Source organism: Diadema antillarum, unplaced genomic scaffold (genome assembly GCF_040938485.1).
Source record: "Diadema antillarum isolate AM-2024a unplaced genomic scaffold, OU_Dant_1.0 seq00000839_RagTag, whole genome shotgun sequence".
Taxonomy (NCBI): domain Eukaryota; kingdom Metazoa; phylum Echinodermata; class Echinoidea; order Diadematoida; family Diadematidae; genus Diadema; species Diadema antillarum.
In genome coordinates this window covers 1231972-1248925 of record NW_027271715.1, presented here as the reverse complement: position 1 = coordinate 1248925, position 16954 = coordinate 1231972, and the positions used below count along the sequence as shown (strand labels likewise).

At 37.2% G+C, this 16954-nt stretch overlaps 1 protein-coding gene across 1 annotated transcript in view; it reads left to right on the top strand.

Annotated features, from left to right (window-relative positions):
* Positions 1-16954, top strand: part of LOC139740203 (telomerase protein component 1-like) — a 30897-nt gene that overhangs the window by 737 nt on the left and 13206 nt on the right. The window contains exons 2-11 of the mRNA XM_071650787.1: positions 1246-1499; positions 3368-3552; positions 5732-5951; positions 7448-7531; positions 7967-8078; positions 9163-9342; positions 10099-10232; positions 12019-12121; positions 13408-13532; positions 14695-14901. Of these exons, the coding sequence (XP_071506888.1) occupies positions 1246-1499; positions 3368-3552; positions 5732-5951; positions 7448-7531; positions 7967-8078; positions 9163-9342; positions 10099-10232; positions 12019-12121; positions 13408-13532; positions 14695-14901 (1604 nt within the window). The remainder of the gene's footprint in view (positions 1-1245; positions 1500-3367; positions 3553-5731; positions 5952-7447; positions 7532-7966; positions 8079-9162; positions 9343-10098; positions 10233-12018; positions 12122-13407; positions 13533-14694; positions 14902-16954) is intronic.

Below are 16954 nucleotides of genomic sequence, written 5' to 3'. Positions count from 1 at the left end.
AATCAAGTTTTCTCAAATTTACATTACCGACTCATGTCATCCTATTGCTGAGTTGATGGTGGACAAAATGCTATAGAAATGTTAACTCGAGTATGTAAAAGTATCTGTTGTAAAATGTGATATAGAAACTTATGAGATTAAGGATTCATCATACCATCTAACATACTGTATACACCATATATTTCATGAGACTAAATTTCCACGAATCGGGACTTCCCGACAATTTCGTGAGTGGTTAACTTCCCGATCATGGAGTCCTGTTCTGAATGGAGAAATATATGCGTACGTAACATTCATATCGGCATTAGAGTCAATATTTTCATGTGTTTTTAATTTCGTGAATAGCAGCTGACTCGTGAAATTCATGAAAATAAAAACCTCACAAAATATTTGGCGTATACAGTATCAGCATCTGGAAAGCAAATCATCCAGCATATGGATTAAGCCAGAAAGAGAGAAAATGGATTTCAGGGCAAATGTCATCATGTCCTATTTCTTTCTTGTCTTCTCATTACCTCCGCCAAGGGGGAGGTTATGTTTTCGTTACCGTTGGTTTGTTAGTTAGTTAGTTAGTTAGTTTGTCCGTGTGCAAAATACACTGTAACTCAAAAAGTAGTTAACGTATTGGGATGAAACTTGCAGGAAAGGTTGAGAATGACACAAGTAACAAACAATTAACTTTTGGTTGGGATCTGATAATTTTGGGGAATTTATAAAGGATTTTTGATATTTTGGTAGGTAGGGTCACTGTCAGCCTGCGCATATTTGAGGTTTGCATGCACGCACTAATGTGCGTGCTCTAGTTTCTGCTAGGACGAGGCGTGCTGTGCAGCTGAGGTTTTATGACATAACAAGGCTTCTATATTTGGAAATCGGGTGACTTTCAGCACAGGTGGAAATCACTGATATCTCTATATGGAAGAACAAGATCAGTGGTGGAAATGAGCTGCATGCTTGGCGGAGGTCTGCGCTCTCAGAGTGCTTTTCTAGTTTGATACGTCAATGTAATCATGTATCAATTTATATCAAATGACATTTAAAAAAAATCTATTTACAGTATAAAGTAAATGGTACACCCCATGTAAGTACAGCCATCCATGTACTTAGTTGTTAATTTGTCTAAATATCTTCATTCATTTAGGGATGCATGCTATGAAATTATCATATTGATCTATCTGATACATTTGTGTTCCTTTATTCAGTCATTATAAGTCTTTCATTCATTCTGTTTCTCATACACCAAAGCATCTCATGGTGTGCCTACCAAAGAAGTGGTTGATGCCGAGCCTGGAGTGCCAGCATGGCCGTGGAAGACCGACGCAAAGACGGTTGCTGAGGTGGTCGACGAGGTCTGGAGCGAGATAGATGACCAGTGTCGGCTCTTCAAGTTGTCGAAGTCGAAGACCCCGCTGGCCCTGACGGGATGGAAGGTCGTCCGGCTTTTTGTGTCGTCGACTTTCCACGACTTCCAGAACGAGAGAGAGATCTTGGTGAAGAAGGTATAACATCATGACTTAATAGGGTTAACCATTGGTGTGCTCTGAGTGCTGATTGGCACAGAAAACTGGTGCGTAGATTGTCTACACTGTGGAAAGCCCATAGCGCAGAAAGGGTTTATGCCGAATTCTCTGTGTTCGATCCGTTAGCTCTCCTTCTAACTCTGTGAAGGCAGATTTTTATATTGTCAACTTTAGGTCACTTGTGATTTTTTTTTTATTGTTTGTTTGTTTCTTTGTCTGTGTGATTACTTGTTGACAAGACTTGAAATGCCAGTTAAAGAGCTTCTCATGAAGACAAAATGAGAATAAGAAGTAGATAGATCAAAATAAATGAGCAAATAAGGCATTGTCAATGTGGAATGTTTTACAGTATACAAGCTTTCCTACATTCCTCATTGTGTGATGAATTCTGAAAGTAAAATGTGCAAACACTGTGTTATAATACTTTCTAGAGGAAGGTATGCTACACATTATGATGTGATATAATGTATGCTAATAGTCAGCAAATGAAAGGTCAATGGAATACAATACAATACAATACAATACATTACAGTACAATACAATACAATACAATATAATACAATACAATACGATACAATACAATACAATACAATACAATACAATAAAATAAAATACAATATACTACAATACAATACAATACAATTACTGTTTAATATGCTTTTCCTAATTAAAATGTGTATAATTCATAGTCTGTATGTACACATGGACTATACTGGTATTATGTATGTGTGTGTGTAATACTCTGTGTGATACTTCTGTAGACAAGCAGCAAAAACATCTTGAGTCTGAACCAAAACCACAGAGTAGTGGTCAAAAGACAACTTCTGCATGCACAAAGACATTGTGTGTTCTTGAACAAATACATTACAATGTACTTAGTGAGGTTTCAAGAAGTTGTATGCCCCTGAAAAGATTCGATACAGCCATGCTATCATGCATAGTTTCTATTCCATCGTTTTTACACTATTACTTGGCCCAGAATTTTAAGTTTCTATTTCTTTTTGGGATGAACAGTTTAGTTTCAGTTCTGTCAAGTTAACCCATTGAAGACTGGTCTCGACATTTTGGGTAGGTTTCTATGGGAAACATGTTGTTATATAGCATTTTATCTGCCTTTTCCTTCAAACAGGTTAATGGCTACATGACACAAAGATTCTCTCATAGCTGCTTTTTGTTCAAATTGATAATTCGAGTCCTGTATCAGTTTTTGTTACACTGTATTTCTTATATTGCAACTGATGACAAATTGCCCAACATTGGTGTAAATTATGCTTCAAAAGTTTCAAATATCAGTTTAATCCATACACAACTTTTTGAGTTATTGTGCAAACAGACAAACCAATGCCAATGATCACTTAAAGGCATGATTTACCATTTGCAGATGATAAACCCAGCATTAGTGCCTTAAAATAGTTCTAAAATGTGAGTTAGGGATAGAAACAACCACTCTTAAAATTTGAATCTGTATTATCGATGTTAAGTATTGTCGAATACACAAAATTTGAACAATAGTTATTAAAAAACAATGTTTCCAGACTAAACCGTCAACAGTTATGGTTTATTAAGAAAAATACTGATAATTCCTTGTATTTTAGGCTTTATTGAAAAATTCTATATGGTAGGATGTTATGTGATACAACAGACCTACACTATGCATCAAATGCGATATCTTGAAAAATTTTTAAATCATTGCTCCCACAGGTAAACTTGACCTTGAATCTCCTCCTTCCCTGGCAGAGTTAACCCGTTACGTACTGAATTCTGAAATGCCCATAGACTTGAACGCAGGCCACCAGGTTCCCGTATGCAACAGGTTAATTGTTGTGGCTGGTTGATGTATCTGGCAGGTGTTACCAGAGCTTAAGGAGTGGTGTGAGAAGAGGAGTATCCATCTGATAGAGTGCGACCTCCGGTGGGGCGTGCCTCGGGACTCCACCACCCGAACGGTCCTCTGCACCTGTATGGAGGAGATCGACCGGTGTCACGAAGACACGGAGGGCGAGGCGTTCTTCCTGAACATGCTGGGAGAGAGGTTGGTCGAGATACAGTCCCATTTATGCCAGTTATGATCATAACATTTTATTTGTAACAATATACCAATATTCAGGTGTGAGTTTCTTCAATTTGTCTCCCTCTACAAATTCAATTTGTTAATTTAAGATTGCAACTGCTGATCTGCAAATTAAGAAACTGAACCTTCACCCATCTGAATAATATCTTTCTTTCAATATACCAATATTGTTGCACAGTTGGGGGTGACCTGCCACATATTTCTACTGACGCTAATTGCTTTATTTTCCCCAAAACTTCCCTATGATTTAAAGATAATAAAAAGTTTTGGTACCTCAAAAGTTTCCCTGAATTTCCTTGTCTTGGTTTGTGTTTCACGTTAAAGTAAGTTGTCTATGAGAATTACTCGCCCCAAAGTGCTCTCATGACTTAGTAATCATGCAATAATGGTTTCGTACCATAGCCGTCGCCGTACGGCGTCGATAAATATTGTACGAAACCTCTGACTGCGACCAGCAGCGTGCAGCCCATTGTGCGCATAGCTAACTGCGACCAGCAGCCCCATACGCATAGCGTAATGGGGCTTCGTATTGTAGCATTCAGGATCATGACAGAATTAGTATCGCGGCTAAATGGCAACTTAAAATCCAAAAATTTCTTTGATTTGAAGACTTACCAATTAAGTTGAAGTATTGAAAACAGGCTTCGAACAACGTTTGGTTCTGCCAATAGTCCCTTTCTTTTCGAATTGATGACTGAATGTGACTCGGTCGAGAGGACCTTGGGAGAGCTACTACACTGACTACTACGGCCAGCGCATGCGCACACAAACATCTTATCCGTTGATGGATTTGAAATTTGTGCGCATGTGATGAAACTAAGACAAGGAAATTCAAGGAAACTTTTGAGGTACCAAAACTTTTTATCATCTTTAAAGAAGGACAAATTAAACCTACACAGATGTAGCTACTGTACTCCGCAGGAAGGTCCTCTTGGTATACTGTGGTGATAAGAGAGATTATGTAATCCCAATTCATTAGCAGTAAGTTTCAGGAGTTTCTGTACTGACATGCTAAGCTTACTGACTCAAACTCACACATGCGATTCATATATCCATATGTTTACTCCGATATAATTTCTACATTATATGCTCATCCGTCAGCACCGTTTGTCAAGTGCGAACTTTTCTGTTGCTGTTTCAAGAATGAATATGTGTTTGAAGTGAGTTGTTCACATAACAATGGAATATTTCTTAGGTTCATAGTGTGTGAAGACTTTGTCATTATTTTTCTCTTCTCCTCCTGCTTTTAATATCACTTGTTTAGTTTTGACAAATCAAACAAATAGCCTTGTCATAATACAGAGGAAGAGAGCCGTATTTATTTGCATACAAGCAGTTTGTCCAAGCTGCAGAAATTAGTCTTGTTTATTTGGTTTATATACTTCTTGCGAGTACTATGATCAGGAAAATTTATGAAAAATGATCACAATGCTAAATATTCCATGCTGTGCACATTCTGTTTGCTGTGTTTTCTTTTTTCAATGGCCTTTCTATTGGACGGTGGTACATTGCTATTCCTCAATGGACTATTACTAACTGGGTCCAATCTACAACTAGGCAGGGCTGCACACTAACCTATTTTCTGTTGGTCCAACCTGTCTGTCAGACCAGTAGGTACTCAGTTTTTCCATTTTTTACTGGTTCATACCTGAAAAAGTTACCGGTCCGACAGTGATTTTTACTGGTCCTGGACTTTCGGACCAGTGCCAGTGTGCAATATTGAACTACAATTTTAGGTCACGTTTGGATGGATAAGTATTTACTCAGTGCTGATAAAAAAGCTTGGCAATTTAAGCAAAGTGTCTGAAACATAAAGGATGAATTAATCTGTGTTGTGAGTAGTGCTGTACTGTGACACTAAGACCAGATAGTCTGCATACATCACTCTTGTTAATATCCAGGGCTGCACATTAAGCCATTTTCCCAACTGGTCCGAACATTACATTTACATGTACTGGTCCTGCACTTTTTTTTTCCAACTGGCTAGAAAAATATATTTTTTTTTTTCATTTTACCTGTCATGTCGGACCAGTAAATTTAGCAATTCCTGAAAAGTTACTGGTCCGACAGTGATCTTTACTGGTCTGGGACCATCTGACCAGTGCCAGTGTTGAGTGTTGTGACATCCTACCCCACTCAGGTACGGCTGGATTCCTAGCGAGGATGATGTACCGGAGGACATTGCCCGGAAGTATGACTGGGTGGGGAACTCCTCCATCACCCACATGGAGATTCTCCATGGTGCCTACCGCTTCTGCAACCCCAACGCAGCCTACTTCCTCAGGGAGGTTGAGGGCATGCCGGAAGATGTCAGGTTAAAGTTTGCTGACCCCACGGAACTTGGTCGAGCCCAGATACATGTAAGTTACCAGGTACTACAACTGGATGTGGGCCCCCCTCATCATGTCTATAACACACATCAGCTTGATGCAGGTGCTGTTTACGTTCCATGCCCTTGGATATACTGTAAAAGTGGATATTTTCGCGCGACTAATTTTTCGCGCTTGGCCGGGTAAGAAGAGTTTCGCATCTTTTTAAATCTGCGGAATCAAAACATCACGCACAGGAACATATGGCAAGCAAAAATATTCACGTGCTTTTATTTTCGCGCTAGTTTATGGTTGCGCGAAATGCGCGAAAATTTTAACACTGCGAAAATTTCCACTTTTACAGTAGAACATTGTCTGGCTTGCATGAATCAGTTAGGAAAGATTGTAGTGTGTTGTGCAAATTTGATGGAGCCAAAGTCAAGATAGAGTTGACTCCATAGCTGTTGTATTCCCTATATTTATGTTTATATTTATATTTTTCTCTGCCACTGATATAATTTGGTCTTTTACTTTTCAAGAATCTATTTGTGCTCTCATTTTGCAGTTTGCAATCTTGTGTGTAAGAGTCATAGAGTTGTTTCCAATACTTTAACACATGTCAATCCAAGGCTTGCTTCCGTGTAAAGGATGCGCAATTCCTGTTTATTCTTGCTGATATGGGAAATGAAAAGAGAGCAATGAAAATCTGATTTTTATTCCTATTTGTAAAAGATGAACAATATATATGGTTTTCCACTTTTAGACAACATATGATTTTCCACTTATAATATCTTAGGAAGCCATTCAAAACATCTGGCAATCACATTGTCTCCTAGTTTTATTTTGTGTTGATTTTCACTTTCTTACTGAGATCTTTTCATCATTTTTTTTCCCATCATTTTTCTGCAACTGCATATCTGTGAATACTTTAAACAACACAGCAAGATTTTGTTTGGAGTGGGAGCATCCCAGGAATGCTCTCTATGAAAGTATTAACCCGTTGAGGATGGGCTGACTTTTGCTACAACACACATTTCCCATAGACACCTGCCCGAGTATACTTGGGACTTGTCCTCAACAGGTTAAAAGAAGACTGACATACACTGAACGATTATTGTTTACCAACATACACACAAGCATAGTTGCATATATGTTATATGTTAAGATAACTCTCAGGTTGATAAATAAATTTGTACAAAAGTGATGGAAAATGCCACATAATAGTTTTGTATATGATCTGTAAAAATAGAATCCTCAGTACCCATCTGTCGTTACATTAACCCGTTGAGGACGAGTCCCGATTATACTTGGGCAAGTGTCTGTGGGAAATGCGTGTTGCAGCAAAATCAGCCCGTTCTCAACGGGTTAAACATCTTTGTCTTTTTGTAGATCATTTATCTGCCAGTATTCTCCACTCACGAGAAGAATCACCCCGTCAACCCTACACTGTAGCAAGAGCCGATGCTCAAAGGAGTCCTTTATTGGACATCAAGTATACAGTTGACCTCTTCATTGGTATGATCATATTTCTCTCTCTCTTTGTGCAGAAACTGAGGTCTAAGATTCAGAGCCGGTTTCCAGACCAAGCCCACGTCTACTCCTGTCAGTACGACCCTTCAGACACAAGCTCTGTGAGTTTTACCCAGTTTAAATCAAGTAGTCATGGTAATAACAGCATACTTCTGTATACCTGACTTTACTTTTAAGGGACAACATTTTTACAGCGTCTGTTTCTAACAGTGGTTAGAAATTAGAATTTTTAGATGAATGAGAACAGGTAGGACTTGAGTGGAAAATTATGGAGAAAAACCACAATTGCTGAGATTCCTTTATTCCTTATTTTACATATAGTTCTAGATATTGTAAAAGCTACTATCTTTGCGTGCAGATATTTTTTGTGGATGAAGATGTCACAGATATTTTTGTGAGACGTGGTTTTCATGATTTCATGCCGAGGCTATCATAAGGGCACACTAGTATGATTTTATCTTGGCATAATACCAATCTCGGCAACCAAAATGAAAGTGTGAATGATGTATAGGTCAGAGAATGATTTTATTTTTCAGGTGAAGCTGATTGGACTGGAGAAATTTGGTCAGGAAGTTTTAGAGTTCTTCAAGTTTGCCATCGACAGGAAGTATCCCACGCACACTGCTGAGCTGACTCCAGAAGAGCAAGGTAGATTTGGGGGTAATTTGGGTATATTTGGGGTCATTAGGTAGAAATGCACACTTTCACATTACAGTACCTTTGTAAATTTCAATGTAATCCCTCAGGCTGATGGAAATATCAAAATTAGGTGTAGCTGTGAGGTTTTTAGGGACTTTGAAAGTTTTGTTTTTTTGTTTTTTATTGTTCCATATTCCACATTTCAACAAATACATAAAACATAAACATCACAATACAAAAGACTGGATGAATTGTCAAGTACAGCTTATTAAGACAATAAAACATGTGAAATATGAGGAATCTACATAGAAGCATTGCTTGTAGGGTGTAGATTCCCAGATGCGGATGTGAGATTATTTCTTACTTGGTTATGTAATTAAAGGAATGACAATTGAAAGTGGAAAATGGAAGGACAGAAAGACAAATTATCTATCCTGAAAAGAGAGATTTCTTGTGCACAATGATTTGCATATAACAATAATCTGAGACAGGTACTATCACTCATAAACAATTCCTATAAACAAAATATCACTTGTGGTGGTACTCAACCATTACACTCTTGTCTCTGTGGATCCAACCTCAGGATGAATTTCTCCTTGAAATAATAACTGTCTTGTCTATCTATCTATTTAATCTATATATTCCAGGTAATAATATCTTTCAGTCATCAAGATTATACTTGAAATAAAGTGGACTCTTGTTAGAATATAAGAAAATTGAAAGTAGAACAGAAAATTCCCAGAAAATTTAGTACACAGAAAGTACCACATGAGCTTATCTCTTGAAGACAATCACTTCCTCTAAATAGTATATCAGAGAAGTTAATGATGGAAATTTTATTTCATTGTGAATTATGTAACTTTTCACATATTGTATGAATTCATTCTGTCTGAAAATTTGAAAAGCAAGCATACCTTTATAAAGTTTTGTAGCACTGATTTCTGGAAATTGCCTTATTTTATTTTCACCCATGTTATATTTCAGCAAGAATATCAGAGAAGGCTGTATTTCTTTTGACTGTATATTTTGCACCAAGTTTTGCAATAAACCCCCTTTGTTTATTCTTTTTTTATTTCTGGTTTTTTTTTTCCAGAAAATGAGAAACAGCAGCTTTATCTTGGTCACAAGGGTCAACTTATCTTTGGACGTGAGCGAGAGATCTCTTTCCTGCATAACTTTGTGTCTGGAAAAGGAGACTATGAGAATAAAGTTCTTGGAGATGAATGGAATACTTCCTGCTATGCACAGAGAGGAATTCTGGAGAAAGATTCAGGTATCTGTTCATTACCTCCGCCTAGGAGGTTATGTTTTTGTTGGCGTTGGTTTGTTTGTTTGTTTGTGTGCAAAATAACTCCGAAAGTTGTGAATAGATTTGGATGAAACTTACAGGAAACGTTGATAATGGCACATGGAACAGATGATCAAATTTTGATAGTGATCCCGGAATTTGTATGAATTTTTGAATAATTTTTTCGTCTTTTTTAAGGTAGTCTCAAATATGCGGATTTCAGTCATCATGGGTTTCAGTTTGGACATTATGTGCTATGAAATTTTATATGATTTCTCATAAAACTCAATTTTGGTAGACATTGCAAAATGATTAAAAAGAGACAAACAAGCTGCATTTTCCATAGAGATAAAATGTCTTTGTTTCCACCAATACTGCATTTTCTTTGATAAATGCTGAACTAAAACCAAAGGTGTCATAGGAATTAACCTCACAGTCAGGACAGATCTTATTCACTCATTTAGGTAAAACATCAAGTTTGATCAAGCTCCTGAGTAAAAGCATTCTTAACATAAAAGCAAGGTCAATTTTCTTCCTAACTTCATTGATTTGAAGTTGACTAGATTATATTGTTTACAATAACGAAATTAAATCTGCTTTGTAGTTTCATGTTTTCCCTTCCAACTGAATTGAAATTTCATAGATTTTTATCACTTATGCGTTCATCAGACAATTGCAAAATGTTTGTTTTCACAACTATCACTCATTTGTTTGTGGTGATTCTTTATCTTCCATGCTCAGAGGAAGAAAGTGAAAAAGAGGCTGTGAAGGATGGATCTGAAGAGAAGAGCATCCATCCTCCCGTTGCTGTGGTAGCCAAGTCTGGTGCGGGTAAATCATCTCTGATGGCGCGGTTCATCATCGAGGCAAAGCAGGTGGGAACGTCTGTCTTTTGTCGGTCTACACTGTAGGCCTGGAAAATATATATGGCCCGCTACAACGAAAGGATCAGAAAGTCGGGGAAGGACAATTTTCTGAAAATGACAGGACATTATTTCCTTACTCTTCCACTTTTAATTTCATATGTAACATGTTTCATAAAAGTATATGGTTACAGAGATATTGATGATTTTATAAGCGCATTTCCAGTGGTTTAGGAAATAAGCGTTTGGAGAAAACAGCCTTCAAAATTTTTCTTCCAACGCTATCATGATCAAGGCGAGGCAAGACAGCTTTCACTGCTTGACAATAGAAAGTATGCTTCTAGTATTCTCTGCAATGTTCATTCAAGCTTAGCGCCAGCAGTCTACGCACGACCAATCAGTAACCAGGATGCCATGCACTGACCAATAAGATCACTCCCAGGACCCTCGTTGGTTGGGGCGGAGTCTATAGCTTCGGCGCTAAATCCAAATCTTTGGACACCTTTTTGTTTCGTTAAAAGTAGGAAAATCATGGCCCAGAAAAACGCTGTTTTTTTGCCTTTCCTTTGATAATTTAGCTTCGAAATTTCGGCAGATGTTAGACAAAACATAAGACTGGAAAATTATGCTGAAAGCATAAATCTGATCGTTTTTACAGATTTTGATGATTTGACTTCAGGATCCTTTTGTTGTAGTGGGTCACATATATGCTGTAACCATGGCAGCATGGGTAGCACATCTGTCAGCTGTTCCTTTTTTTAACTAAAAATTCTTCAAGTTACTCATCTGGAGTGGTGACACTGTATGCAATCTTATATTTTCACATTTTCCCTCACATGTCTTTCTCATTTAGTGTGGAAGATTGACAAAACTGTATTGTTATTGTGGATTTACTTCGATTTGCTTCCATTTCTTTTTTAGCCTGAAGCTTAGCAATTAGGTTTGATAGAGATGCTGAAATTTAATTTGCTGATAAGACAGTCTCCCGACCATTACTATTCATCATGGTTGTGAGGTGAAATTTGGTATTATCTGTTAATGAAGGTGTGACAAATGTTCAACCAAACTGGTTGTGTATGTTCATAATTATGCAAATTTGATGTAATCATATTCTTTATACTTGCTGTTCCATGGTTGTTTCTTTTCTGAAATTTCTGTAGTCATAGTGAAAGCAATGTGATCCTGCAAAATATGAAAAAAAAAATGTGTAGTAAAATTACTCTGATTGATAACAGGTATACCATTTTGCTGTTCATTGCATTTAAATAAAATAATGCGGATGCAAACATTTCTTCTTTGACTAGCTTGTCTTTTGCATGCAAGGCTATCACTCCAAAATTATCTTTCAGAAAATAATGACAAGTGTTACAAGTGTTTGCTGGTACTTTTGTGATCAAAATTACAGGTGTAAAAGTCTTATTTGCATGCCAAGCTTCTTGCTTTTGGACTTTCTTGTTTTTGTTTTGGGTATTTTTGCTGTTGTTGATACTTTCAATGCGTTTGTAAGGTTGTAAGGTATTCACAGCAGGTTGAAATACCTGAGCTGTTCATTCAGCAAAGTATCAAAGTCCTAGTTTGCTGATCATTAGATGAGAGATCGATATCAGTCGTAATTTGAATTCTCTACTAGATAACATGGGTTGTGGTTTGAGATCTTAGCTACTAGTCACATTCCTAAGGTGTGTAAATTTGCCTTGGTAGCATGTCAATCCATCCATTTTGTCAATCAGAGTCAATCTCAAAGTTCAAAGGTCAAGTGTGTATTTGTAAACAGTGGCTGCATGTTGTCTCCTCATAGGCTGGTTTGAACGTCTTCTACCACATGATTGGCTGCAGCGGGGACAGTCTCAGCCTATCAAAGCTCCTCGCTAGGCTCTGCCGGCACATGGCCCCCGCCGAAGGTGAGCTGTGACATTTGACCCCCTCTTCTCGCCACTGCTCATTTGCATATTTGGCCAATGTCACTCTTTGATGAAAATATTGGAATTCGGTGTGTGGTTATGATAAAACATATGCCATTCCATTTGTCTGATTTTACTGCATTCAATAAAGTCCACCTGTAGAAATGGCTGAAATTGCACTTGAAGATACACAGTACTGTAAAAGTGCATATTTTCTCATGAGTAATTTTAAGGGCTTGGCTGAGTGTTAGATGAATTTCGTGTGTTTTTAGTTACGCGGAATCAAGACATACACAGTGGTACATAAAACAAGCAAAAATATTCCTGTGATCTTATTTTTACGCTAGTTTCTGGTTGCATGAAATATACAAAAATTTCAACACTTCAAAACTTTCCACTTTCACAGTATATCTTTGTCTGAAAATTCATATTGATATACAGATGTACGCTTATAGCTTTTCCCCTGTCTCAAACAATATTCAACATTATTAATTGATCAACAGCTGTCACAGAAACTCTCTAGATCTGAAGGTGTCCTCATTTTGGGCTACTAATCCATTCTTGGAACTGTTGCAATGCTAATGAATGTGTGTGTCAAGATATAGTATGCTTCATTACCAGATGTGCACATGGGTTGTATTAGGCTATGCTAGGATTTACTTACATGTACATACATCACAGCAATCTGTAAATGCCCCAATGAGTATACACACTGTGCTGCTTTCCATAATGATTATCTTTGCCTATTACAATGAACCAGTCAATTTAGTAGCTGCTTATCATAGAGTGACAATGTGCGCAGATGAAAGGTAGGTCCTATGCATCATGTATCCAGAGCTTAGTTGCTGTGTTTGTAAAATGTCGAGTGTAATCACGCCTGATATGGTCAATGAAAGAGGAAAAGCAAAAGTTACCACAACAAAGAACATGACTGCATGTGGTCTTAAATTTCCATGGAAATCACTCTTTCATATGAAATTAGAAATGGCCACTATAATGTAAAAAGTGACGTGGAAATTTTCCCACATTTCATTTGGCATGATATATAGACTGATGATAAAGCATGCAAATTTGTTTGGTTGTTATATGTAACAGTATTTCACGTTTTGATACTGCAGAACTAAACACATGAGAAAATCATCTACCCAGCGAAGCATTAAATAATACTGGCACTTAAAACTTATGTTACCATACAAGGGCATTTTGATATGTGTGTTACAGGTGTCCTTTTATGCTTTGTTGTAGTAAAACTTTTAATGGACTCTTCACTATCACTTTGTGTTTAGATGAGAGACTGTCGGGTCTTCACGATAAATCTGTAAAAGAAGTGATCCCGCTGTTCAAATCTCTTCTGAACACCGTCATGGAAGACGGCAAACAGCTTCTTATTGTCATTGATGACCTAACACAGGTGAGAAAAAGACAGCTATTTCTGTGAAATGATACTAGTGAAGGTCAAAGTCAAAAGTCGTACCTTTAAAAAAAAAAAAAAGAAGAAGTAATTTTCTGTCAGTACTTCTGCTCATGATGTCCAGTGTGTAAGTTTGTAGAGAAGGTAGAAATAAAGTGGCAATCATTTGCATGAACATATAGTGGAATAAGGTCAAAGGTGACTCTCCTCAGATTAAAGGTCCTGTTTACTTTTGGGAGCAGTGATTTAAAAATGTTCAAGCTACCACATTTCATGCATATGAGTCAGTCTGTTGTACCACAAAACATCCTACCATATACAATTTTCACAATAAAGCCTAAAATATAAGGAGATACCAGTATTTTTCTTCATAAACCTTAACTGTAGATGGTTTAATCTGGAAACATTTTTCGTATAACTACTGTTCATATATATTGTATATTTAACAATACTTAACATTGATTAAACAGATTCAAATTTCTACAGTGGTTGTTTCTATCCCTAATACACATTTTAGAACCATTTTAAAGCACTAATGCTGGGTTTTGGTTTCATCTACAAATGGTAAATTTTGCCTTTAAAGCTGTGACATTTGAGCCACTATTTCAACTGTGAATGTCCCTTGGTTAACACTATTTGGTATTAAAAAGAAAAATAGAAAGAAATCAGTGATTAATTACCTGACATGAGAGGGGTGAAAGGTCAATTGCCAAGGTAAATAGTCACCAAAGTTTAGTGTATTATGCTTGCTATAAGTGCTACTCTCCAGAAGTCAAATGATAGTGCTACTTGGTGTAATGGACAACAGTGGATTTGATAATATTTTCTGCATGCAAGAAAGGATTGAGTTTAATCGTCTGCTAGTGGCCAAAATTGGGGAGTTTCATCAAAATTTGTATAAAACAACCATTTTCCTTTGGCAGATGTAATTTCATGAAAAGCAAGGCATCTTAATAGTAGGCAGTGCACAACAGTTGAATTTCTCTAGTTTTATCTTCACTCAAAAAATAGTAACAATATTTTACCTTCTGAATGTTGGAACTTGTTGGTAAGAAGTAATTTACTCCAAGAAATACAGGATTTTTGTAAAATTTGCAATGAAACACTGAAAACTTTTTTCTGGACTAATAGTATTTCTTGATATCCTTCTGATGCACCACAGTTAGAGCTTGAAGACACGAAGTGGTCAGACTGGATTCCAGCAGAACTTGAGGGCGCTGTTTACATGGTCTTCAGTCTTGTGGAGGGTTCTGACACAATGTCAGACATCAACAAGGCTGTGCCCTCCATGCAGTACCTGATACTAAACCACCTGGACTATTCCTCACGGGTAGACATCGTTGAGAATTACTTTGCTCAGTACAACAAGGTTAGAAGCAGCTAGAGTTTAGTGTGATGAACGTGTCTGTATTGAATCTGTATCTAGTCTGTATTCTATCTTTATCTAGTGCGTATTCAATCTGTATTGAGTCTGTTATAAGTTATTCAGTCTGCGTTCACTCTGTGTACTTTTCTCGGTTCAATTCTAGTGGCACAGTTTGATGTGCATGTCTGTATTGTGTCTGTATCTAGTCTGTGTTCAATCTGTATTGAGTCTGTATTCAGTCTCTATTCAATTTGCATTGAATCTGTATTCAGTTTGTATTAAATTTGTATCAAATCTGTTACATCTAGTCTATTCAGTCTGTGTTATGTCTGACTTTAGTCTGTATGGAGTTTGTATTTAGTCTGTACTCAGTCTGTATTCAGTCTGTACTCAGTCTGTATTCAGTCTGTATTCAGTCTGTATTCAGTCTGTACTCAGTCTGTATTCAGTCTGTACTCAGTCTGTATTCAGTCTGTATTCAGTCTGTATTCAGTCTGTACTCAGTCTGTACTCAGTCTGTACTCAGTCTGTATTCAGTCTGTACTCAGCCTGTACTCAGTCTGTATTCAGTCTGTATTCAGTCTGTACTCAGTCTGAATTGAGTCTGTATTCAGTCTGTAATCAGTCTGTAATCAGTCTGTACTCAGTCTGTACTGGGGTGGTATTCTGAACACCGTTTTATCTCTGTTGTATCTTGTGTTGTAACTTCTGTTGTAAGTCCGTGACTTACAACACCGCTAAAACAGTTGTAAATCGGTATTCTGAGAACTGTTTTAGCGGTGTTGTGAGTCGTGAAAGCCACGCCCATCCAAATAATCACATCCAATAGGAAATTATGTTAGAAGTAGCACCTAAGACATTTTGACCAATAAGATTGCTCCCTTGGGCAAATGCGCCTTGCTTAACTTTGCGCGTTTTAACAAGCGCTCATTCTCTGGCGTGCGCACAATGAGGACAATGCAATGCGCAGGTATAAAGAGAGCCAGAGATGAAATAAAGTTACAACAGAAGATTGAAATGCTTTCTTACCGGTTTTGAGGTATAGTTGGTGCGGCAGGAGATTCAAAATTAAAGATATCTCAGATCGAGTCTTTTTAATTGAAATTTTGTTTATGATGGCGTTCATAAGAGGAACCAAAAATTCCTAATTAATATGGGGAACTGGACGCTTCTAAATTAAGCTAAGCCCTTGCAATGCCATGTTATTGTTATTATTATTGTTATTATCTTAATACAGGATTTTCCTTTAGGGGATGGGAAATTATCACGCTTTACTATGTTTTTCGTTAACTATTCACTTTCGTTAACGGTACTCACGGCATTCTGAATATTAATTGACTTCTTGATGTTTGGGAAAAAAATGTAATACACTAATGTTCTCTTTTTGAAATTTCTCGTAGAACAAGCAATTGAATATTTGGTTTTGAAACACCCAAAGGTACTGGTAATGAATTCTTATTGGTGAAGATAGTGAAAGCATCGAAACAGTCATGTACATATCTATCCCACGACGATCCGACGAATTCCATCTTCCATTAATGAGAACCGCACATGCCCAAAATAGGCCTACATTTCTTTATACCAGACCCAGACTTTGGAATAATCTAGATAACAGTTTAAAAAATTCCCCCAGATTCCTCACATTGAAATACAAATTCAGAAAACACTTACTCTCTACTTATAATTCTAGATAATTTAAAACTGCTTTAATTCATACTTAAGCTTTCACCTGTCCTGATGTAGCAACACTAGGCGTGTTCTGTATGCAGACCTATCTTCTTTCTTCTCCTCTTCTTTTCCAGTCTTTTGTTCTTCGTAGACTTGTATTGTTACCGTCTTCTCTCTTCTCGGTAACACTATGTGTGTGGGTAACCGAATGTCCGTACGAGTGTGTCGTCCTTGTCATATTTTCCCGGTACAACAGTTTAATGAACACTGTCTGGGCATTAGCATTGATACTCTATTTTTATTTTTCATTATTCGCGACCAGCGTATCTCAAAATAACTACATGTATATCTTTACAAATGACTTTAGTTTGTAGATAATCTATATTCA